Genomic DNA, 27,031 nt, shown 5'->3' with positions numbered 1-27,031 from the left:
TTGACTAATGTATGTTGGGCTACATGAATAATTGATGTTAATAGAAACTAAACCAGTGGAAGAAAACAATGTAGAATCGTACTGTTCTAGAAATGTTGACTTTGGCAAGAGAGTAGGGAACCTTGTGCAGAGAGATAGAAATGAAGCTTTTGTGTTCTCATGGCAATGTGACAACAGCAACTAAGTTATAGAAAATGGTTTTAGGTTTAGTACTATTGTAGTTTTGTTTTACAGGGTTTATAATTTTTACCTACATGTTCTACCCCCAGGTGTTCCCAAAAGGACAAATGTGACCGTGCTGAGGAGCCATTCCGGTTTGCAAGCAATATAAATCAGTGTGTAAAGGTTACCGTGCAGCCCAACAGCCTTCCAGTCTCAGAGCACAGCTTACCGGTAAGGGAAAGATAGGTCATTGTGTATCTATGGCTGCCTCTACCATTATCATATACAGATTTCACTTGACAAAAGAATTTTCTTAACAAGTTTTTGGTTTTTCATGGATTTTATCAAATGTATGAAAAGATAGAACCTGGGTTCCTTGGGCACAACAGATAAAATTCTTCTAAGGGCCCACCCTACTATGGTGAGCCAGTCCAACACAGTTTTTTCCAGACTTACAGAAATATGATTGATTTCATGGGTTGTCCTTGAGTTTTTCATACAATTGATAATATATTATACCACACACAACCTGTGAACTAGTATGGTACAACCCCATTAATGTAACATGGAAATCACATGACTTGGGCTTCCATTCCTAATGGAACCATGATTTATTTGATGGATTAATTTTCCAAGCCTTCCTATGAATCTAGACAGACCTATAATGAGGTACTGCATATCTGGATTCCATGGGGTTTAGGTATTTAGCGAGGAGCCTGAGAAATAACATTATAATACATTTACCAAAACTACTGTGTAACACTTAGTTACTTTGTTTCCTTATCTCTTACAGCTGACTTTAGAAGTTAGTGATGTCCCAGATCTGTCTACTGGTGTCATTTGCTCCATCGGTAACATAACTCAGGTAGAAGGACAAGTGTCCGGCAATCGAATTGTCTGTATTTCGCCAGCTGCAAAAGATGTTCCTGTTATACCTGCAGATCAAGGTGAGTTTTTACATTTATTTACTTGGGTATGCAGAGATACAGTACCAGTTGTACCTGTCCCTTGAAGACCTGAGAGCCCAATTCCCTCTGCCCCTGTTTGATAGATATGGTGCCTTTTTAGCCATATTGCATTTTATTTTTTCTCCAGAGGGTAATTCTACTTAAAGAAACCAAAACAATATATATGCAGAATCTAGCCACAGTCTTGATTTCCCCTTTTGGCGTACAATCAACCATATATACTAAATAAGGGTCTCCTGCCTCCCAGTATATCCAGTGCACAATGAGCTCTACGCCAGTTCCTGCATGCCCTCGTTAGGAACCCTAGTGCAAGTCATAGTAAATTTGGTAGGCCATGTCCAACCCTGTCAAGCCCACTTGGAACCTGCCATCAGCTAAAAATGACATTCCTGATGACAGGTTCCCTTTAAAAGTTGTTATGAAAATAAAGTTATAATTCATTTTAAGTACCATATATATATATATATATATATATATATATATATATATATATATATATACCATATAATCCAAATTTTTGCCACTTGACTTATACTCAAGTATATAAAAAAAAGTAAACTATATATAAAATATTGGCTGCTGAGCATTTCATTATTGGGGGACGGTGCTGGACATTTCTTAAGTGGGGGAGATTGCTGGACATAAGTGAGGGGATGGTGCGACCAATGTATTTCCCATTCTAGGCCTATACTTGAGTCAATAGATATATACAAGTATATACAGTAGTCTTCTATTGTATCTTTCCCATAGTAGCGTTTAGGCAACCATACCACACAAAATCAGGATACAATACCCAGAGGGTGATTTAAGTCTCAGACACTTTTAGAAATCACATAAGAGAAAAATCCTGCAACTTGGAAGAGGTTTTTTTTATGCCTAAAGCTTATGAGCAGAGGGGAGCCTGTTATTTACAAAGAGGCTGGGATTATCCTGTTTGGGGACAAGGAAATAAAAGGATTATTTCCGGATGTCAAGAAAATAAGCAGAGTGCTTTCAGAAATCCCAGAGCGCTCCGCTCCGTTATACACCAGTTCCAGTACTGAACATATGAAAAATACCATATTGGAAGCTGAATGTCTCTGTATGTGCTTGCTGAACATATAGTATGTATATATATATATATATATATATATATATATATATATATATATATAGTTTTTATAGTAAAATAAATTATTCAAATATTAAAAGTAAAATTCCATTAGGTTTGCATTATTAGTATGTCAGAGACTTTGCTGTGAGGAAGGAAACCTTTCACCTTTTGAATTTTATTAATACTGAAAAATATAGAAAATGGCAATTGCATGTAAATCTTGTGTTTAGGGTAGTCTGTAACATTTTTACCAATAAAAACATCATTCTTCTCCTTTCAGACTGGTTTGGCGTAGAGCTTCAGCTGATTTCCAAAGAGACTGGCAAGACTTTTGTGAGCACAGACTTCAAATTCTACAACTGCAGCGGTCACCAGCTGTAAGAACTCCCTGGATATTGTCATCAATCTAGTGGGAAGAGATTTGCATGAACTCTTGGGATCAAACCACATTTCATACATGTGTGCCACAGTGCATGTTATGAAGGCTGCAAATCTCAGCTAAGGCACATATTATATGACGTAAACTTACAGCATCATAGTGATTTGGTCATAAATGGGTTCAAAACTAGGCCTAACTTAAAGGGGTTTCCCGGACTAAGGAAAATTTAGATAATCGGCAGAGGGGACACAAAAACAAAAAAGGTTATGCTTACCTCCTCCATCGCTCCCGTTGTCCCGCGGCACCTGTCAGAGCGTGCCTCTGTTGTTTTTTTTTGCAGGGGCAGGAGCTCTCCTGTATGACTATTTCAGGTTACCTGGTACAGCGGTATATACAATGCTGTACTGGATGCTTGGCACTGATGGTTGGCGTGCCTTGCTTCAGTAAACAAACAGTGGCACAGCACTAAGCCCGGACAACCCCTTTAAGCTTGTGTGAACCAGACACATAGAGGTTTTCCTTCAAAATAGGTTTCTATTTAAAATTTCTCATTTGCCAGTTTCTGGTCCTCACTGCCTTACCTTGTAATCATTGCAGCCAATCACTGACTGCAGCAGGTAATCATGACAGTCAGTCATGACTAGGTAGTACAGAAAGGTTGGAGTCAGGGCAGCAGTGCGAACTGCATTTAGTAAATAAGACAATTTTATTTTTATACAACTGACTAATCACTTTTAAATATTTTTTTTTATATTGATGAAAAAAAACACTTTACAAAGAACCTGTCCACTCTCCTGACATCTTGGTGTTAGTAGCCACTTCCTTATAATCAACAGCTCTGTGGCATCCTGTTTCAGAACCTTGAATGCTTCTGTTATTCCGTAGAAAAATGTTTAAATTGATACTGTATTCTGACCTCTCCCTTGTTAAAAGGGGTTAGTCTTTACACCTTTGACCTCAGCAGTGAATGCACTCGCACAGGTGAATATTTTTCTCCATCAATTTCTAAGAGAGGAACAGCACAACGAAGTGCAAGATAAAATTGTGATTTTACTGGAAACACATTTATATAATTAAAGAGACATGTTTTAAGAAAACATTACACTTTAAATTACACTTGAATGAAAAAATATTGCTCTTATTAATATTATTGTAGAGCACATGTAAAACATTGGTAGAAATGAATGAAAACATGAATTTGGTCTTGGCCATGATATCTTAAAGCAATCATGCTGTTTAATAGTGTAATGTATATTCACATGGTGTTAACTAACTAATGTTAGATAAAAATATAGAGATTAAAAACACTGGCACACATATAAAGATGATTTCTGGGGGGGAAATTGATATTTACCAGTTCCTATGGTCCCAGCACACACTGTTAGTTAGCTGCTGTGTTTGTTAACATGCTGAGACTATGATTCCTATAAAACCTTGAACAACAGGTTTATTGAGGTCTTCCTCCACTACCTCTCAGCTCTTGCATTGTAGCCCAATCAATAAAAAAAAGCTTATGTGCCTCGGTGCATAAGGTCTATTTCTCAGTACAAAGTGGACCACTTTAAGGTCACATACACCACCCAGTGCTGCCTATTGGGAGTCTAGACAAAGTTGCATATTTGCAAACAGGAAATTCACCCATAAAACAATAATATGTAACCCTGAGATATCCTTGTTCAGCCTTCCTGGGCATTTGGGCTCTATCACTACAGAGAGGACAAATATTTTTTGTCTCTAAACCAGCAAGAGCATAGTGCAGCTTCTAAATTGGCATCCAGTTCTCCACCATGTACATTAAAATGACATATACCATAAGATGTACTGATGGTAGACTGGCCTAATTTGCTTGGTTGTTCCTTTTTCTAGTTGCTGGAACCTTTTTACTTATGTTTTGGAACAGCAGCATCAGCCTGAAAAAGACTATATAAAAATATGTTAATGAGTTGGGGGCACTTTGGCCTGCGTCACAGAGCACCTCTTGGCCCCACCATCTAATAATATATGCACACCCCTGTGAGGGTATATGTCCTTTAATAGAATAATAATCATAACTTTACTAATGATTGTTCCAAATACTTAAATCCAGCTCATATTTTTAGAACTTCCAACCAGTGCAAACTTCTAAAACTTAACCGCTCAGGGCGATTTGGGACACTAAGGCCCCTTCCACACTAGCGAGTGTGATGCGATGAACTCGCATCACACTCGCAACGCAAGCTGCCGGGAACGCACGGCCCGAACGCTGCACCGCGGGAGTGAACTGACATGCTGAGTTCACTCCCGCGGTGCAGCGTTCGGGCCGTGCGTTCCCAGCAGCTTGCGTTGCGAGCGTGATGCGAGTTCATCGCATCACACTCGCTAGTGTGGAAGGGGCCTTAGTGTCCCAAATCTCCCTTTAGCTAGTCCCTCTGTGCCCACTATTTAAAACATTTATACTTACCTATAGATGGGTCCGATGAAGCACATCAGAGCAATCTGTGGTGTTTCCCGCTGGCTTCATTGTACTACTGAGAACGAGGTGTATAATTTTTTATTTTATTTTATTGGCATTAAGAGGGACTTCTTAAAGGGTCATTTGGGACACTAAAACATAAGGACCATTGGGTCGTTTAGTGTCCCCAATTACCCTGACAGATCCTCTTTAAAAGGAACATAAGAGTGTGTATTACAGAGCTGGAGAGGCTGAGCAGAATTAAAGAATCCCTTTAATTTTCATGCTTAGGAGTCAGGGGGTTGTTCTGGGCCCAGGTTCACAATCACAATAGAACTTCCTTCTGGACTCCCAATGGTTGCTTTTTATGTGATGTTGAGATTTTATGTGAAGTCAGTTCCCTCTTTTTCACTACTGACAGTCCAAACCTGTTTGCCTGACGTGTAATAAAATGACTTTTGCACAACTATCATCACTCAAGGTTCTCAGTGATTTAGTGATTGCAGGTTGGGGGTCAGAGCTGAAAGAGCGACAGTAATATGATATATGGGCATCAGGTGTTTAGAAAACGCTGGTATAAATATTGAGGCTGCTTTGACTGATGGAATTTGCCACAAGTTTGTAACTGGAGATGCTAATAGCAAATATATGTATATTTAATGTATGTCAATGTGATGCAGTGTTTATTCAGCACAAGTCATATATGGCTTTGGGGAGCCTGTATTGTTTATAACTGGCCGTGTCCACTGTATATGCAGAGGAAGCCGCTGTTTATACTAGCTGGCTGCTTCTAGAGATGTCCCAGCTTTTTTATGCCTGCAAACCTCTGCGGCTAGCATGGAAAAATAAATATTACTGCTTAAAAAGAAAGCAGAGCACTAAAAGAAGACCAGACTATGTCTTACCCTAAATCCATTTTTTCAGCAGTTCCTCAGATTGTTTTAACCTACATGTCACTGTTGCGGAGAGTTGCCTAGGTCCATTTAGGCCCTTTGGGTGGGCTTCATGTATTCTCTATCATCTCCTTGTCTTTCACTGTATTCATAGATTTACCAGTTCCATCTTTGAAAATAAACCTTCTCTCGATTCACCATGTGTATTTTTCAGGATGTATGTAAATATCTATTCACAAGAGTGTATAAATGTGTTTGGCTGAATATAATCATTAATACTGTGGCTTATGACACATTGTTCTCCCCAGCTGCTTGTCCTGTGTGAATAGTGCATTCCGCTGTCACTGGTGCAAGTACCGCAACCTGTGCACCCATGATCCAACAACCTGTTCTTTTCAAGAGGGTCGTGTTAATGTATCTGAGGTAAGGTAAAAAAAATCTGTTTGTCTGTTTAGAGAACAGTTCTAAAGGAATACACTTGCTTTTTGAGGACCTTTCCTTTTCCATTTTACTCATGTAGTGCATTGAATGGGCTTGATTTTTTTTTTCCACCCTCCATTACAATTTTCCATTCCTCAATTGTCCTTTTCAAAAAAATGTTGAATAAATTGACAATTTGGTATTACCATCCACGTTGTTAACAAAGTGGAGCTGATGTATCCAGACTGGTGCATTTACATGTCTGAATTGAAATCTACATCTCGGGCTGGCATAGATTTAAGATATACTTCAGCTATACTATTTCACACAAAGAAAGGAGTCATTTAGATGCAGGGTAAACCTCCTTTTACTGTTGTACCAGCATTGATTTGTAGTAGAAATTTTGATTTCTTAAATTCTGCTTTGCCAGACTAAGACTGTATCGCCACATGTGGTACCAGAGACTGTTGGAAGGGAGATTTAGAAACCAGAGAGTATCTGCATAATGTGTGTTTGTTATCCCAGGGATATTGTTATTTAACTTACCAGAGGTTAGTGGCAAAAGCTGTGATGGATTGGTCCATTTCTCTGGGGTTGCGCTGTATATGAACAGCACTCTAGCAGAGTAAGTAATGAAATTTGTTTAAACACGGCGTGTACATATCTGCAATTCTCTCTGGGAGTAAGGACCTGCAGAATGCCAGTTATCACTACTGCTGCGGAGCAGAAGCAGGGATAATGCATGTCTTGTAGAGCCGGCACAAGCAAACAAATTACTGATTAATGGAGCAAGCGCTAGGACTCCGGGACAGAAACTTTACTATGGTATTGACGTGTGGACCACTAGTTGTCATTTGAGGATTGTTTCAATATTTTTTTAAGAAGTTTCTTACAGAACACAGACCAGTTCAGTTGTTTTATTAAAAGTTTGCCTTTGTCTGAAACGTCTTGTATTTCTAATTAGATTAGGTCTTCTCATACAGACCATTGGGGCTTGTTCTGTGAGATGGCAGTTGTGTGGCCATAACCAATTATTATTACTACCCCTTACACATGCCCACTTGGTTTCAAATGGCAAGGGTACAGAGGTATTGTCAGACACATCTCTCGGCAACAGATCTTTCATGAGAACAAAGGATAGCATATTGAAATTCACCATGCCTAACCATGCCCTGACACCCTCTCACACCTTAGGACTTTCAGTCAGTGTTTATGTAATATTTATGGGCATCTTCCCACAGTTCTAGAGTATAGAGTATTGTATAGAGTAGAACAGTTGTAATAGTATATTGGTTAAAAGGGATTTCTGTGAAAGATGCAAACCAGTGACTACATAAATAGCAAATATCTTGTGGGAACAGATGCCAATATAAGACAAGTCTTATGTCATCTATGAAAGATTTTCTGTCAGATTTTGGATATTAGTACTAGAAGATCAAGATATGTTACTGTATCCGCAGAACAGTCAATGTTAAAGAAAGATTGTGAAAAGATGAGATCTTAGCCCAGGTGGCACATTTTATTGCAGTGATCTTAAGATAAGACATTGCAATGATCTTAAGATAAGAGAAGCGTCAGTCTAGCCGGTGCACAAGCGTTTCATCTGCCTGGGAGAAAATTTTCTGAAATGTTTTGGACACCAAAGAGCTGGCACTGCCTCCACGTTAGGATATGTTGTTGTTTATGTGTTAATAATGAGATGTTTCTTTCACCACAGGATTGCCCACAGCTGATACCCACAGACGAAATCTTGATCCCAGTGGGAGAAGTCAAGCCAATCACTCTAAAGGCAAGGAATCTACCCCAACCACAGTCAGGCCAGAGAGGATATGAATGTGTGTTAAATATACAGGGGGTCTTACATCGGATGCCAGCTCTACGCTTTAACAGCTCCAGTGTCCAGTGCCAGAACAGCTCGGTGAGTTTTTGTTCGTGGATGTGTCTCAACTTGGTAGCCTGTACTCCGAACAGCACTTTACAAAAACTGAAGAAAGGATGACTTACTGCTTACTCTATGAAGAAACAGCAGCTTTAATCTTTCTTATTATAGTAAAATCAGAATGATGCTGTTGTGCTGCTACGGTGACCTGAGCTATTGTAAATTGGGATGCGGCTTAGAGGGGATGGAACACTTTATCTGGCCTTGCGCTGTCACAGCCTGCGGGGGGTCATTTGGTGGAATAAGACAGCAATCTGACAAAAGGGTTGAAGCAAAAAGCTAATTTACAGCAGGCTGATAAAGCAGAACGGGGAAGTCTTATCTGCCTCTGCGAGTCCCCAGCTCATGCAGACTCCATAGAATTCCTAATACAGTTGCTTCTAGCAGTGCAGCAGAGGGTCTGCAGGAGACAGAAGCGCAGCCAAAGGAGTAAATACACACTTTCACTCAGCAAACAGCTGCAGGGAGAGCTCTCACCACATAGGACAGCGCTCAGTCCTGCTTGTATCATCCACATCCTTTTCATTGTTAAATCTGATAACAAGTTGTGTATGGATGGAACCTGTAAAAGCAGGGGGTGGGCATCAACTAATCATATAGCACAAAAGTGCTAAAACTTTGGGTCATATGTTTTTGTTTTCCAGTGTTTCAGTGTTGTAATTGATCTAAATTCTTTTTTGTCAGTATTTCTATGAAGGCATGGATATCAGTGACCTAGCAGTGAACTTCTCTGTTGTCTGGAATGGGAATTTTATCATTGACAATCCCCAAGATATCAAAGGTATTAAACAAATCTGAACACGTCATGAATTTCCTCCTTGTCAGAACATGGCTATAGTGTGATAAATTGAGATACCAGGTACATGGTTTATCATATGTTTCTACATGCACTCATCGACTACTGTGCTAAGAGCGGGGCAAAGAGGACTGCCCCCCTTGTGAATACACTGGACTGATAAGGCTAATAAGAGAGCAGATTTGTCCATATGTTATGCTGGCTTGACATTGGACTACATAGTCTTATAGTGGATAAATCCAGTGTTTAGAGGCACTAAACACTAAAAAAGTAGAAAAACTACCTTGTACAGAGTAGATCCAGGATCTTACTGCTTAGATTGCAACCTAAAATAGAATAGGACGAAGATCTCATTTAGCCATTACCTTTTAATGCTTTCTTTTTTTCATATGCAGAGATGTAACTACCATATTTTCCTTATATTTCTTCCTTTCCAATAAACATTACCCTACATTGGCTTATGGTGATCTAGAGATTTTTCATTTTTTTATTCTTCGATTAGTCATAAGATAAACACACAAAGATTTGTAAAAAAAACCAGAAAAGTAGATTTTAAAGCCAAATTTTGCAGGAATAATTATCATTAGTGGACATTTATCTCCTCATGTTGAACAAAGTGGACATGTCATACACCAAGTTTTATTATTACTGTGCTCTCTGGAACACCATCATCTAGGCTACACTGCACTAATGTTTCTGTTGCCCATTAAAATGTTTTGTTGCCTCATCCGTCAGGTAAAGTGGAAGGATGTAATAATGTATTAAAGTCGCCTCCCATCAGTCATATCCAAGCAGCTTTTATAACTCACTCTCTAGTTTTGCTTTCATTCCCATTGGTTTACGGTAGGTTTAGAGAAGACAGCGTTGGCTTTTACTCTTTTCTAAACATTTGCATTCATTACACATTCATTCAATACAGGATTTGTGATATCAGGGTGCTGAAGCATTAGCCCCCAGGTGGTCATCCCGTGATGTTGCGTGTCCAGGGAGCGGAAACACTAATGACAAAAATATTTTCTGTACGAATGCAGTGTTAATAATATTAGCCTGCTTGTATGCCTTTATTGTGTTACCATGCTTTGCAGTCTGGAACATCGAATTAATTCACATATTCAGCATGATCCTTCAGAACCAATAATAGTCTGCACTGTGGCATTACAATGTATCTTATGTATACTGATTGCATGTTATCTCAAGAACCTTAAAATCCATGACGCCATGGCAACAAGTCTTGTATACGTTAACAATCCATATTAATATGTAAAGCAAACAGCAATTCTTTTACTGAAAATATTGAATTTTTCTAAGCTGAAAATAGTGCTATTCAAATACCAGTAAAACCCAGGAACTGCTTATAATAATTATTGTGATTTGTAAAGTTGTAACATATCATTCTTCATTGTTCCACAGTTCACCTGTACAAGTGTGCAGCTCAGAGGGAAAGCTGTGGCCTGTGCCTGAAAGCTGACCAGAAGTTCGAGTGTGGCTGGTGCAGCGGTGAAGGGCGCTGTACCTTGCACCATCACTGCCCCTCATTCCAGAACCAGTGGCTAGACTGGTCCAGCAGGAACGTCAAGTGCACCAATCCACGTATCACCGAGGTTTGTTCAAAGTCAGATGAAATATCGCACGGGACCTTGACCTTATAATGACGCTTGTTTCCTTAATCTTTCCCATCTGTCTTATTTCATTATTATTTTTGTAATTGCCTCCCTTCCTGTCTCTCCTTCTACTAGCTGTTTAACGTCAGTCTCACACACAGAATATCCACAGGCTCACAGCCTGTTAATTAAATAAAAGTGTGAGTGAAGCGCATGCAGTGAATCGATACGCTCAGGAAGAACATTTTCTTTCCTTACAGGGAGGGCTGGGGACACTTAGGTCAGGATGAGGGGGGCAGACATTTTCATGAAATGTCAATCAATAACCTCCCTCATTTGAATAACCCTGGGGCATTGGGTTCCTCGTGTGTGACTTTCACCCTTTAGACCTGATCTACTATTCTGTCATTGATAAAAGGATCGCCAATGCAAATAAAGTAGATTCAAGTAACTTTGCATTGCAAAATAAAAGACACCACTTCAACATTGCCTTGTAGAGTCTACATATGGCTTTTCATCTGTTATCGGATTTCAGTCACGTTAAAGAATATTAGACACAGAGTAGATTTATAATAGCTGACTAAAAGTAAATTTGCTCACTTCCCAATCATAGTGCAGCTTTCATTTTTCAAGTACAGAATACAAAATGAAAACTGTGCTGTAATTGGTTGCTTTGGAAAACAAATACATTTTTACTTTTAGACAGTTTAATAAATACCTCCCTCCCCCAGGGCTTATTTAGCTACTGTTGTGTAATCTATTTTGGTAAAAACTGCAATAAATCTACATAAAAAATAATGTAATGTATTTTCTCCTAATTTTTCATGCGCATAGGCAATTATTCACCAGGCTAACCTATTAAATTAATGTTCTCCTTGTAAAAAATAATAGCTTCACATTTTCCAAACGCCTGCTTAATTCTGGCGCTATCCGGTATTAACTGTAATTCCACTTTATCTCTATGCTGATGGTGGCATCGTAATATGTATAATAAGTGGAACGGCTGGGGGTGCCTTATTAATAGAACTTGCATGGAATCAAATGCATTTTCATTTATCTTAAGTACTTGATTAATTAGCTTTCCAAAAAAAACCTATAAAATATTCAGATGCTAGTAACAAATAGACTCGGGCTAGATTTCATGTGAAATAGTTGGCCAACCCTAGGTGTGGAAAAGTGCAAAGCCCTCATGTACTTTATGTATTTTTGGTGTGCATAATCTCACAACCCCTTCTCGCTCTCTACTCTAGTGGTCATTTGCTTTGTTAGCATGTACGTTAAGTTTACGTATTGCAAAGATCAAGCTCGTTCTAGAGGAAGCCAATAAAGAGCATGAAGACGTATAGAAGAATAGAAAATCCTTTGTCTTGGTCAGTCTCCCATGGTCCCGCAACCTTAGTGTGCCTGTGAGGTGCTAATCACTACAGAATCCCTTGTTGGGCCCTTTATTCTGTGTCACATCCAATGCCAAAGGTCAACCAGACGCTTGCTATGGAAATGCAGCCCCTCAGACAGGCACCAGGGAGCAGATGTGCCCATTGACAAATCGATTGGCTGGGGGAGAGGAAGCAAAGGAGGGGGTGACTTAACATGAATGCATCTGTCTACGGGATACCCAGACAACTGTGGTGACTAGTGAAGCAGAACGGATGATTTTAAATCTGCCCAACGTTTCCAGCTGAATCGTAACTTTTCTAAGAGTTGATGTGGTCGTCCAGGAAACATGAGTGGCAGTGCTGCTTCTCGGCTGGATGCAATTAATCACACTTTGCTGTGATGTCACGTACAATGCTCCAATGTTCCCCGCTCTTTCTCTCTGCCTCTTTTTGTCACTTCTAACCCATTCACTGCTGGAGCTTGTGTATTTTTCTAGGATTTTGCGCCATATGTCACCATTTATGAAACATCCTTTATTTTTTCACCATGAACTAAATGCTTAAAAGCTTTTGCAAGCATTTGTAGATGTAGGAAGAAAATTGGGCAGTTGAATGCCCTGCATGAATACGTAAATTGTGCAGCAGGAACAGCCATATACAGGAAAGCCAATGCTTAACTGTAATTAAAATTACACACACATGGTTACACATTAACATGGCACACGCTGATCTCAAAAGACGACTATGTGTATGCCTATGTTATTGTATTACAGACTTTATTCTGCTTTTAGACTGAACATATCTATTTCCTAATCTGTGTGTCTATCGGCCTCTCTGTCTATCTGTGTTGTATATAAATATATAATGCGCATGTTTCTATTACCATAACATGCCCTCCACACAGCAGCTTAAGGCTGTTCTGTCAGAATGAATAATCGGGTCCCTCTCTCTTGTAACAATTAGGCTGTAAATGTGCTCACTGCTAGGCACAGGCTCAGCCTCTTGCAGAGAGGAACACATCACAGAGAGCTTATGGCTCCCTTACTCATTTCAGCTGCGCAAAACCATGTTTGACCCCTTGTGGACCACAAAGTCAGAATGTCGGGTTCACTCTGGGTAGTGACTGTATTGCAGTTTTTACATCTGTATAAACAAATTGTGCACCAAAATCAGAATGAAATAGAATATTGTTCTTACCATTAGTTTTTGTGCATAAGGGAAAGATCCCAAATTTGGGCTGTTAAAGTTTAAAAAAAGGCCACAAAATGTTCACCTATCGGAACACAAAAGCATGGAGCAGCACTGCTCAGTGACAGTGTAATATGGAGCCACTGAGGATGATACTGCTGCCACCAGGACTGGAATATGCCACTGAGTGGTGCTGTATACCACATGCCAACAACATTTTTATTGCCAAAACTAGGTCATTTTTGTGATATTCAGATTTTTTGTTCTCTTGGCTACCTGCATAAGAACATGTGCACTTTTGGGCTGCTAACAACGGGCCCATAGTCCGGGCGTCATCAGCTTGTGAGCGGAAAAGACAGCCCGAGCTGCAGGAACAGGAATTATAATTTGTGGAGCTGTGGAATCCACGGCCTTGTACGTGAGCCCATAGAAATATATGGGGATTTGTCTGTCTATCCATGTATCTCATATCTAACTATTAGTTATCTATCTATTTTATATTTATCTGTCTGTAATATGCCTTTATATGTATCTTTTTTCTCATTTGAATCTATCAGTATGTATCTACCTATAACATACCTATCTACAAATGTCTATTTTCCCATCTCTATCTATTTATCAGTGACCTCTCCATCATGGCTGCCTTCACATATGGTATATGTGGGTTTATTTGAAATTTGAATAAATTCTTCAGAGTTTATCTGAGTTGCAGTGTGTGTATATACATTGGTAGTATATGTTGTTTTTATCGTGCATTTCTCCAGCTGTAATTAATAAAACCCATTCTGTCCCAGCCGGGGGCTGAGCTGTGACACACTTACTTCCAAACTGCTCAATTAGCGTCCAAAGGAATGTAGGTCAGAGAAACCCTGGTCTTTGCTGCTCCTACAAAAATCAACCACTTCAGTGCCTGGAGCTTTATGCATTATATATAGTTTGTGAGCGTGGACTCTGTTATGGTTTTACATATAGTGCAACTTGAGTTGCCTTCATTTTATTCCCATTTACTTATGCGGTCTCTAATAGCTAAGTAATATTAACCCGATTCCCATATACCACTAATCTGCAGTCCTTCGAGGGCCATTCATTTTACAAAAGCGGTCTCTATGTGTTTCCTGTACTTTCTTAGACTTTTTCTTTAAAAGACAGTTATTTATTTTATATCTATAAATTACATACATTTAGCTGTATTTACTGTAGATACTCTTCTGTCTAATGAATGAAGCACCAAAAATGATTCTGTTTTCTTCTCTTCTAGATTCTTACTGTGTCAGGACCTCCAGAAGGAGGCACTCGTGTCACCATTCGGGGAGTGAACCTCGGGCTAGACTTTTCTGAGATTGCTAACAATGTTCTGGTGGCAGGAGTACAGTGCGCACCTGTGGAGGAGGAATACATCATTGCTGAACAGTAAGACTGGTTTTTACTGATTATTTTCTATAAGGTTTACTAGAGCAAGAAATCCAATCCAAGGGCAATATTCCTCATTTATCCATTTCTCTTGACTTTTGTTGGACAAAACTTCATTACCTAAAGTCATCATTAATACCGCTGCATTGAATACTAATAATTTATGTTATTTGAGTAAAGAAAAGTTTTATAATTTTCCAATACACATTCTGTACCAATTCCTCTAAGGTTTTCTAGAACTCTGCTTCTGACATTCAAGAGGAAGGTTCACTGTTTACTTCCCATGCTCATGTGATGTCACACAGATGCACGGCAGTTATATAATGCAGCAGCTCTGATTGCTGAGCAGTATCTCTAATGTGTGTGACATCACATGACCATGGACCAGTTTTAATCCACAGGAAGTAAACAATGAAGCTTCCTGTCGAATGTCACTAGGCAGAGATCTAGAAACCCGTGAGGAATTGATACAGAAAGTATATTGGAAAATATATTTTTCGTTACACAATCAATTTCAATTATTTGTTGAAAGTGGATAACTTGAACCTAATATTAAACAAATCCAATACATTATTCCAACTTTTGAAAGGCAGCAACTCATATCACAACCACATGACAACACATCTATAATCACACATACTGGAATATGTTTAGCCAACAAAATGGTAAAGAAAGATTTGTACTAAGGAATCCAACTTCCAGTGCTGGGTCCCAATCACTATCTTCTTTGCACTAGCCTTCTGGTGAAAGTGAACCACAGTGCGGGAGAGCAGTGTCTGAGAGCAGAACTGTTCTAGTTGCCCGTGGCAGCAAATCAGAGCTCAGTTTTCATTTACCCACAGCTGTTTATAAAATAAAAGCTGAGCTCTGATTGGTTTCCTTAGGTGACTAGAACAGTTTTTGCTTTTATAGAAGAACATGTTTATTTCATGCAAATATTAAACTGCCTTTGTAAACTAAAAATTTAGTTTTGATTGTTCCCTTGTTTCTATAAATATATTTTTTGATTCTAAGAGAGAATTCTATGGAGAGAAAGTTTACTCAGATAATGGCAGGTAAAGCCAAAGGTAGAGATAATTCATTTATTGCACAAGGAAAAATGTCAGAGAAAAATGGGGAGATAGAGTGGTAGGCAGGGAAGGAATAACCTCTGAGATGAACAAACATATGTGTGCCGTAATTGGACCTCCAATCTATTTATAGTTTGTCCTATGATGTGTGATAGAAAATATTTTCCACACTGGGCTGCAGTAAAGTTGAAAAGAATGTGGAGTATCCCACAGATTATAGAATCATGCCAATAATTATTACCGTGGGTCGCTATGTAAGCCGTCCCACATTCTAATGGAGATGTACTCTTAATGTGGCAAAATGCCACTGATACATAGATTCTTAATTAAATTTGACTACAACTGAAAGCAGCTTCATGTGAATAGAGGCTGAACTGCCGTTCTCAGACTGACCACTGAACATATAACTGCTGGAATTAGCTTGTCGGTAGGAATAGTCGGATCCCACCAATCTAACATTGGCATCCTATCTTATAGCTAAAGAAATACTGTGGGAAAATGCAGTCACGATGAACATGCAGCATGAAATAGAGCAGGAGGAGCTGAGGAGATTGTTGTATTTTAGGAAAAATATTTAGTTACTTCATTTATTAAATTTATTAAATCTCTCAACTTTGTAAGAAACTGACAGCCTTCCCTATATGATAGTTGTCTATCAATGATTGTGGACCATCTCTGGACTCCAAAACCTGGAATGAGCTGATATACATTGTATGATATACATTAATACTTGTAGATACTTCTTTTTCCTCATCTCAGCTCCTCCTCTGTAACCACACCACATGTTCAACCCTGCAGCTTCCATTTAAAAAAACTATATGGTTCATGTTTAAGGGGTTAACCAAGGACTACTGAGAACAACATAGAATGAAAAAGTCACCCACGGCTCCAAGACTGACACCTTTCACAAATGAAGTCATTAGCGTCTGCGAACGCTTTGTACTGTAACTTATTTCCAGTAAATAGGAAAGGAGTGACGGATAGAAAGGCAGTATAACCTTTATTTGTACATCATTTAATTCATCCATGGTGACAGCTTCTCTTTAACCTCCCTAATGCCACATAATCCCACCAGGCATATCCAATAGAAGGACCTACATGTTTTATATACTGTAGATAACAGCTTATTTCAGGAGCAGAGGTGCAGAATGCTAATGTTCTGGAAGTCTGCTAGTAAATGGACACAAGGAACAGTACTGTGGAAGGGCTTTGGTGCAGCATATGGATCCTCAGGAAATATTCTACAAATGCCTTCTGATTGTCTCATTTTAACTATTGACTTCATAGCTTGATACATTTTGGAAAGATGAAAGCATTTCTTGCTTGCACCTGTCTCTGTACAGTGTGAACGGTTTGCCTACCACAGAGAACTCAGACATAGAAAAGAACAGCCGGACTGGGGCTTACAAGTGCAGATGTCAGAATGATGGAGTGCTCCCCCTTTTGTGTTAGAAAACAATTGGGGATCACCCGGCACTTTTACTCAAATGTCATGGCTGACAGAGCCTGACTCAGTCCATCTGGGTTTCGATAAACCTCCAAATCTACGCTCAGAGACTGTTTCCCGTAGAGACTTAAGCTCTAAGCCTGCTTTCAGTTGGACTTTCCAGATCCACTGCAGTGTAAAACGACAGAAGGGTTAAGGTTTTGTGAGCTGCTGTTATTTTTATTGGTGTGAATCCAGGGGTGTCCATCTGCCAATCTGTGAGTTTAATGCAGATCTATGGAGAGTACTAATAGGAAAAAGAGACAATCAGCTGGAGAGAAAGAAGGGTGATGGGGAACAGCGGGGGGCATGATGCATGTTAGAATGGGGGGATAGCATAACCGTGGAAAGTCTGAAAGAAAGAACTTGAAAATAGGAATGGATGGAAATGCTGAGTACAAGCACACAAAGACAAGATTGTAAAGAGAATGAAATAAATGTTAGCCAAGAGTCAGAGGGCTGCGGTAAAGCAAATGGACTAAATACAAGCAAACCTGAATGTCCTTCAATGTTATCTATTGAAGTCATACAGATGACAAAGAGGTTTATATTTGTACTGTTCTTTCTTTTCAGAATTGTATGTGAAATGGGCCAAGCGCCTCCTGCATCCAGCTCCGGCCCAGTGCTTCTGTGTATTGGAGAATGTAAACCGGAGTTCATGGCCCGATCTTTGCAGCAATATAGCTTTGTGGTGAGTAGCAAACAAAATTCTTAGCATTTCTTTGTATATTTTGTAAAATGGTTCAGAAGGTAAAGCACAGCAAATTTTCGGATTGCTACCCAAAGTTTAGTCTCCATAGCTCACTATCCTGAAAAAAGTGTCTTCCTTCAAAAACGCGTTGATTGTAGAGATGAATTTTTAACAAATCCTTTATTCTGATCAATCCTGACCATTTTGGGGACCATACTTTAGAATCAAATAAGGGATGGCAGCAACCCAAACACTGAGTTGCATAACCATATAAGGTGAACACTCCATTCTCACATTATGCAGTTTAATAGTATTTTACATTATTACCCAATGGGCGTCTTTCTTCCCCCTTACTATTCCATGTAGTGTAGGTGAGCAAAGGGAGTAAAACTCCTTCTCTAACACCTCCTTTAATTTCATGTTAAATTAATTCTTAATTTGCATCTGAAACCTGTATGAGTAAATGTACTATTAGGAAGCCAAATTGCTATTGCAAAAAAAGAGAATACAGACAGTCCCCAGGCTATGTACAAGATAGGTCCTTTAAGTTTGTTCTTAAGTTGAATTTGTATGTAAGTTGGAACAGGTATATTATATGATTGTAAAACCTGACAACATCTTTTTTGGTTCCTGTGAAAGTGGAATTTTCAAAATTTTGTGGTGCCATGGGAACAAGGATTATCAATAAATTTTAATTTCAGACACCTTACAGCTGATCCTTGCAGCCTGGGGATAAGTAAAGCATCGAGAGAGCTTCACCAGAGGTCACAGTGGGCAGAGAGGTCCGTCTGTAACTAGGGGTCCTCTGTAAGTCAGGTGCCCTTAAGTCAGGAACCGCACGTATGAGTATAAATTTATACACATATGTACATGTGTAGCTATTGTGGATTGGCCATTTTTGGTAGTGTTAAAAATTTCTATTAGTTCATATAAAGTTCAGAAAAAACTTTTGTGCATTAATAATGCCAAAATGGCATAAAGGAACAACTCTGGCATTTTCACAGAATTGGCCAATTTAATAGCTGTGTTCTTCCCAGCAGCCCATTCCTCTGGTTTCCCATCTCCCTGTGTTTGCCTGTAATTTATTTAGTTAGTGCACAGCTAATAGCAATGATGGCAGCAGCAGCTCCCTTCTCCAGTCGTCCACGCCTAGTCCTTTCCTAGCTACAAATTATAGGTTTGCTCAGGCTCATGATAAAATGACACATTTTTTCAGAAAAATCAATGCTAAGCTTTCTGCAGCTCAAGCGCACAAGCTCCCCTTAATCATGTAACAAGCCATAACTGTCACCGTGTGCTTTATGATGTCATTTAACAAAAGTAGCCTGGAAAGTACAGATAGGCAGAATGAAGACCCTAAAAAGAGTTAATCCCATTAATGGTGATGTTTCAGACGCTTCATATAAAACGCACCATTCTTCTGTATGCTAATTAATGAAGTTTTATTACTGTAAAACGTGCTGCTCTCAGAACACAATTCCTCTCATGGTGACCTTGTTCAGTCGCATTCTCAGGTGGCATTCGCTGTCATATTCATGCACTATTCAGGAATTCTACATTTGCAAACAAATAGTGACCAGCTAAGTGCCTTTGTAGTTTCGCTTCGCGGCCACATTATACATGATTAGATAATTGTACTATATGAAGAGTCCTGCTTCATATAGTAAAATTATAGTGAAATGGAGAGGGCCACTTGCACATATAACTGATGATATGGTTTGACAGAAATTACTTGCAGTCTTATCTTTCCATGTGTGGTCCATTTACCATGTGCCCAAAAAGTGCAGATCTAAATGCTTGCATTATTTTGAGAGAACAGTTACCATATACAGTATATTTTGCATCTGTGTATCAATATCCTACCCTCTTCAAATTCCAAGCAGAATTAAACACTATATTGATGCCTATTTACCCAATGAAGGACATATCAGCGAGATTGGGTCCTCAGTCAGATTTTTTTTTCTTTCTATTTCATAGAAATAATACAAAGTTAGTAGTATGAGAGTCCATGAGCTAAGGAAGCAAGTATAATGTCGTACATGAAAGTCCTTGGCCAGAAATGATGCTGGTTATTCCCCATAAATCATATACCCCCTACTCACACTTAAAAAGTATATTCACATACCCATATTACATACACAACTACCCACTATACATAGATATAATATATACAGAAGTACCCACTATAAAAATGTATAATATATACTCGCACACACATGTTACACATGTACCCAGTACAGATACATATACTCACATACACAGTGTAAATAACCTGACATACTGCAAATCCATATTATTGCAAATGAACATACCAATTGCACACTATACATATTTCACTATGCTCACACATAGACAAATCTAATCAGCTTCTATGAGGACGAAGTTCTAGAGTGGACCTGGGGGAGGCTTGGATGTTGTTTATCTGGACTTTTCCAATTTGATACTGTGCCACATAAAAGGTTGGTACATGAGACTGTTGTGACTAGGGAAAAATCTGTGTACAGGTGGTCCCTGGGTTACGTACAAGATAGGTTCTGTAGGTTTGTGCTTAAGTTGAATTTTTATGTTAGTCCAAACTGTATATGTTATAATTGTAACCCCAGCCAGAATTTTTTTGGTCTGGGACAATTGGATTTAAAAAATGTTGGATTGCCATAAGAACCAGGGTTAATAATAAAGCTCAATTGCAGACACCTTTGATAAAGATTGTAGCTCTTTATTTTAGACTAAGTCTAAAGTACAGTAAATTATCAACATCCAGAGGTCCAGTTGTAACTAGGGATCGTCTGTAAGTAGAGTGTTCTTAAGTAGGGGACATCCTGTATTTGGGTAAGCAATTGGCTTAGTGATAGAAAAGAGAGGGTCGTCATTGATGGCACATTGTTAGATGGGGTTGAAGTTATCAGTTAGGTGCCACAGGGGTCACTATTGTGCCTCCTTCTTAATTTTTATTTTTAATGACCTTATAGAGGGTATGCTCAGTAGAGTTTTAATATTTGCAGATGACACTTATGAAGCATTATACAAATCACTGGTCAGACCACACCTGCAATATTTTGTACAGTTTTGGGCACCAGTCTATAAAAAGCACATAGAGATCTGGCAGACAGTGCCGGACTGGCGCACTAGAGGACAAGAGAATTCTCCAGTAGACTCCCTTGTTTTGACAAAGATTTTAAAACATTGAAGTATGTGTCATCCAGCAACAGACTCTGTGATAAATCTGGTGCATTGTAAGACTGTTTAGTCTATTAGACTCTATAAGTAACTTTCTCCTTGTACATTTTCTATAGGTGTAATCAATGTATTTCATGATAGGCTATACTGTACAATGAATGCACTCACATTTTTCCTTGTCTCCAGGGGGTTTCCTATTATGCTCACACAAATACACAAGGGTCAATCCATAGGAAGCCAATTAACCTACAATTAACTGACAGATCCAGTATTTGTTTTCCACCACACTTTCCAATGCAGCCCTTCAGCTTTTCTCCTTAGATATGTGTGACCTTGACTACCACACTATTGGCTTGCTCATTTTAGCCCCACAATAGGACCGTAATGTGATGTTATTGAATATGGCTTTAGAAGAATAGGGAAGGTTTTATCTCACTAAATCAGCTGGCGATACTATACATTGTATAGTGCAAAATAACATCTGGATAAAAGGAGGCACATGGACAAGGTTTTAAGGACACAGAATTAAGGCTGCCCGGCTTGAAGCTGTAGTCCTGATTCATAGCCCTTAAATTGAGGATGCTTCTGTGAGAAAAGCAAGCAACATATCTGCAGCATCTAAGCTAGGTATTCAGACATCCCACTCTCCAAGGATCAGTATGTATCTGCCAACAATATAATGGATTCAACTGCTGTATACCTGGACCCACAAGACACAATCCCACTCATTATTTCTGATTTATGGGAACCTGAACCTGTAACAACCTTTCTGAGACCTCAGCGTATTGCTCCATCTCCCTCCTCAGCAGCGAACGACATGACACATTCCAGAGGCAGTATCTCAACATTCCCCCAAATATCTGCAGATTTTTCTATCTACTTTTATCATTATTGCTTTGCATGAGAGACATAATATCCCTTATTCCAGCCATTCTCTTGTCTGCTCACTGCAGGTTATTGCTGTGGGCTAGAAGGAGATTCTGCAAATAGAATAATTGCAAATACTTGAAACACTCTGCATGTTGGGCAGCAAATCGCTATATACATATATATATCAGCCGTGTATGAAGCTGCCTATGCCCTTGGCTGTCATCTATTAAGTTATCTGTTCATTTCTAACCTACTCTTATAATCTGCTTATTTACTTGCTCACTGTTTTTACTCTCTTTGTTTCTGGCTTTATGTCTCCTATCTATAAGAGATTGTTCTGCCAGAGTAGTATACAGCATTAAAGCTTCCCTATATTACCAGAATGTGCAATAAAAGGATTTGGTACCTTTCTTATCACTCCTTTTCTTAGCACATTCTGCAGAAGACATACAAGCATATATAATACTTTAAAGACAATTTTATTATGAATTTTCTTTTTGACCTTAAAAACCAATTCACAAATCATATTATTTTTTTTTATATTTTTGTCAGTTATGATGTCAGTAAATAGTATGCTTCATGTCCATGCCTCTATAATAAATGGGACTGTCATACAGTACCTATAGAAGTACATGGGGTATTTTAATGTCCCTCCCATCATCCAGATGCTGAATATGGAGCCTTTGGGGATAATGGGTATGCTGTTTCGCCTCTGCTTTGTTAAATGTTCTGTTATGTTCTGTGCAGATAAGCCATAGTGAATTTTTGCAACCACAATTTTGCAGCCTTCTACTAATTGTAAATGAGGTCACTGCTGCAAAGAAAACCTTACAGATTCAGCTACAGTTAAAATTAGTAGCCAGAGTGAAAATTGTGGGATACTTTCTACTAAATAGCAATAGAGGCATTGAAAAATGAAAAGAAATAATCATCAGCTGCCAAAAAAATATCCTGACCTCTGTCACACACGTTTGACCTCTGCATCCAGTCACTTTTCTCAGGGTGATTTTTTTGATAGTTCATGGCTATTTCCATTGAATGGCTGCAGTAGTCATCTTAGTGCATCACTTGAAGGCAGGTCACAGAAACTGTTAGGGGACCAGGAAGTGGTGGAATTGGAGCTGTAGGTAAATCGATAAGGTAAGCATCAACTATTTTGTTAATTTACATATTTTTATGAGACTAGACAACCACTTTAAGAGTAGCATAATCAAAAATGTTTTATAAACAAAATAATAAGTTCATTCCCCCGATTTGTTTCATTTCCAGAACCCAACTGTGTCTCACATTAGCCCATTACAAGGTCCAGAATCTGGAGGAACGATGATAACCATCACTGGACACAATCTTGGAGCTGGAAGCACGGTTTCAATTCTACTTGGTAACCAAACCTGTGAATTTTACGGGTGAGTGGTAATAAATTTAAAGCCAAGCTCAAACAGTCTATAATTGAGAAGTAGCAGAATAGTCTGTTATATTTCTTTAAAATTCCCTTAGGGCTGCCTCGAAATACACCACTTGGTAGTCGCTTGTGAATAAAGAAAACACAACATATTTGTAACACAAATGCAAATGTATTTTTGCCATAAAGGGCAAAAGAGATTAAGATAATGATGCGTTATCAATGTGTATAATCATCATTAACTGAACCTTTGAAGCAATTGTTATGTATTTCAGAAATGAAAGGTGCAGGTGATTATGTGAAACATACTAATATAATTCAGTAAGGAAAAAAGTGTCCATTTTTTCTGCTCCTTTCTTCTCCTGTAGTGAGCAGTGAGTGAAAGCCTTTTCAAGTAACTACATAGCAGAAAGATACAAGGGGGTAAAGATAAACTTTTTATATACCTGGAGACTGTTTCACTTGATGTCTGTGCATGCACTGTAAAAAATAAAGCCATTAGACTCCTTACCAGCTTATCAGCTGTCAGTGTAAGTACAGGAGACAAAGCTGTAAGCTATAATTCATTCAGCCCCTTTGTTAACACTGCTAAATCTGACAAGATATTATGCAATACATTTTTAGGTATATTATTACAACCCTGTGTCCCTTAGGATGCAGCCAGATGTTGTTAAAATTCATCTGAATCCCAAGCTACCAATGAGCATATACGTGTGAGGTTATACCCCAGTGTTAGGCTACATGAACCCAAATATAGAACTTTTTTTCTTTGGGTTCACACACATGTCCAACTCTTCAGGCCACAAATTATTGGACAGGTACAATTCCTGTCTCAGTTTGCCACTCAGGCAGTCTATTCTACTATCATTGGCCGGTGGCAGACCTCACCTGCCAATGATGCACATGCCGCCAATCACATTGTGCCTTCCTGCCTGGATAAGGAAACTGTCAGCAAGAGATCAAATCCAACAGCACCACCACAGTAGAAATCAAGTATTACATATGGTACACGCAAAATTGTGCGTTTTTTTATGTAAGATATATCTGCACTCCACATTGGACATGTATCTACCTACTGACCTGTGATCTACAACTGGTGAGACCAAACTACGGCCGGGTGTTGCTTTGTTGGAACTTCTGTAGGTTCATTAGTAATGAGATGATAACTTAACCATTATTTTCCTTTTTCTATATATTTCCTATTTGGTATAATTATTTACTGTATTGTACTGTATAGACTTCCTTGTTTTTATCCTCTTCTAGTTTGCTCGTTTTATATCAATAATTATAAAGGTATTTACACTGTTGGTTCAGGCAAGTGATTATGTCAAGTCGATATGGGCAGGATAGGGTTAATATATTGCCATGCTCCGCCTACTTGCTGTGTAGGTCCCTCTCATATAGTAATTATACGAGGGATGCAACATGCCGGAAGAAAGAATAGCATTTGATATGTGTGGCCGTGCATGCTGTGCTCGCTGGCTCCCTTGTCCTATTTTGAGAACACTTACTCCAGTCAGTGTGTAGCTGGGGAGCCTGATTAGATGAAGCATTTTATAACGAGATTGGAGCTAATTACAGCTTCCCATTCTTCAGCCTGCACACCGAGTTGTGGGGAGATTCTACTTGACGGCATAATAATAGCATGGGAAGCTAATTAACTGATCACAGGGAAGGGGCAAGATCCTGCCAGCTGTAATGTATCCTTCTGGTAAGGGCTGGCAGAAGGGAGAGTTGTCTCTACTGTACTGCACCCTGGACAAGGCATATACTCTCTGGTCTGTGCTATACAGATTGCAGTGCAGTAAATCACACAGAGGGTTAATGGAGTGTAATATAGCCTTTACACAGCAGAATCCTATATACATTCATTTCAACACAATCATCTATGGTTTTAGCTACTACTCAGCATTTATGACATCAGTAAAAGAAGTAGCTTCTTGCCCATGGCTGTATTAAACAGTAACTGGGAGTGTAATAGAGCACCTATAGAGGTATAAGTAGGATTTACTATACCTCCTATGGTGTATGGGTTTTTTTTTGTCAAATTCTGTTGAATTAAAAAAAAATACATGCAAAAATGGCTTCTTTGGAGGAAAAGCTCTGCCTATAAAGCACCCAGCCCAGCATACCGTAGCACTAAAGGGTAGTATAGTCTATCTACATTATAGGCTGTCCCCTACTTAAGGACACCCAACTTACAGACAGACCTCTCTTACAGATGTGACCTTTAATTAAGCTCTCTGGATGTTTTCATTTAGTCGCAGGCTGCAATGATCAGGTCTATATATAATTGGATTTAAAAAAAATTTTCTGTAATGGGAACAAACCATTACAGAAAAAAAAATGAAAATCCAATTCTCGCTGGGATAAAAAATGTTTTTTTATGGAGCTACAATTATAAAATATACAGTTCGACTTACATGCAAATTCAACTTCATGTACAAACCCAAGGAACCTATCTTGTACGTTACACGGGGACTGCCTGTATTTTATCTATCTATATAAGGAGACACCACTCCAGTAGTGTTTCAAGGAGAAAAATCAGGTGGTTTTATCCCATGGCTCCATTTTGGCTTCCTAATACAAAAGCTTCGGGGTGGCTTCAGTGTTGGGAAGCCAAAAGGTAGTGCTGCTTTTCCTTTTTTATATGTTTTATGAAGTTTGCCATATTTCGTTGGCTGGCGCCCATTTCCAACGAGGGATTATATTTGGTTGCAGTGCTACTCTGGACTTTTTTTTTATATATCTAGCTATCTATTTAGGTATTTGGAAGAAGTGGGCAGCACTCCAAGGTCCAAAATCAACAAATGGTGATCTTTATTGAAGATCACCTCCCTATATCAAATAATTTTTTATTTTTTTGATACATTCATAGAAAGGTTGGTGGCATTGTTCAAATTGAAATCACTTTACAATTAGTGTACAGGTGCAGTCTGTAGAAAGTGTCAAGCACAGGGAAGACAGCAGTCTAGTATATCAATTACATTTCACTGTAACATTGAAGAACACAAATTCGAAGGATATTACCCTGAGCAGCCAAGCTAATAATGTTCATGACGTGTAGTTCAGGGTGATCTGTAGCATTCTTCATGTAGAACATCTACTGCCTGTGTTAAAAGAAATCTATTGTTATGTCATCTGGTTTGTAGATTAATTTGTTACTATAGGATTATTCATTATAACATATATGTTTCAACGGGAGAAATCAGATACATTTAGTAGGATATTTTGGGAGCTTCTTCCACAAATGGTAAAGTGCCTCCATTTAAGATAACTATTACTACTTCATCAACCCAATATATTTGGAATTGTTCCACCAATTCTGGTTTAGTGGGAATTTTCTCTGTAGCCCCCAACATTCCTGGACTAATGCTCAGATCTCTCCAGTCAAATTGGCTGATATGGGTGATCCTGAAGTGAAGAAGGCTATCAGCAATAATATTCATTACTCCAGAGGCTACAGTGAAAGTTCCAAATACATCATAATTAGGAGAGCAATAGTGGTATTAAAGGATGCAATGAGTTGGAGTTTATGGAGGGGGCCTCTTTAAGTAAATCATCCTCTTAACAAAAGTACAGTAATCATGGTAGTACCACCTGATCATGTGACACGATGAAGGAGTGGTCAATATAACAATTACTATATGACATATTCAACATTTAATAACATCTACAT

General features: G+C 38.8%; 1 protein-coding gene across 2 annotated transcripts in view; it reads left to right on the top strand.

Moving 5' to 3' along the window:
* Nucleotides 1–27,031, top strand: part of PLXNA2 (plexin A2) — a 210,301-nt gene that overhangs the window by 142,679 nt on the left and 40,591 nt on the right. For both annotated transcript variants that reach the window (XM_072137479.1, XM_072137480.1), the window contains exons 6-15: nucleotides 270–393; nucleotides 956–1,109; nucleotides 2,504–2,600; nucleotides 6,235–6,349; nucleotides 8,064–8,264; nucleotides 8,970–9,066; nucleotides 10,492–10,682; nucleotides 14,505–14,656; nucleotides 17,786–17,903; nucleotides 23,220–23,356. In XM_072137479.1, coding sequence (XP_071993580.1) covers nucleotides 270–393; nucleotides 956–1,109; nucleotides 2,504–2,600; nucleotides 6,235–6,349; nucleotides 8,064–8,264; nucleotides 8,970–9,066; nucleotides 10,492–10,682; nucleotides 14,505–14,656; nucleotides 17,786–17,903; nucleotides 23,220–23,356 — 1,386 coding nt within the window. The remainder of the gene's footprint in view (nucleotides 1–269; nucleotides 394–955; nucleotides 1,110–2,503; nucleotides 2,601–6,234; nucleotides 6,350–8,063; nucleotides 8,265–8,969; nucleotides 9,067–10,491; nucleotides 10,683–14,504; nucleotides 14,657–17,785; nucleotides 17,904–23,219; nucleotides 23,357–27,031) is intronic.

Source organism: Engystomops pustulosus, chromosome 2, assembly GCF_040894005.1.
Source record: "Engystomops pustulosus chromosome 2, aEngPut4.maternal, whole genome shotgun sequence".
In the NCBI taxonomy this organism is placed as follows: Eukaryota; Metazoa; Chordata; class Amphibia; order Anura; family Leptodactylidae; genus Engystomops; species Engystomops pustulosus.
This window is presented reverse-complemented; position numbering and strand designations above follow the sequence as displayed.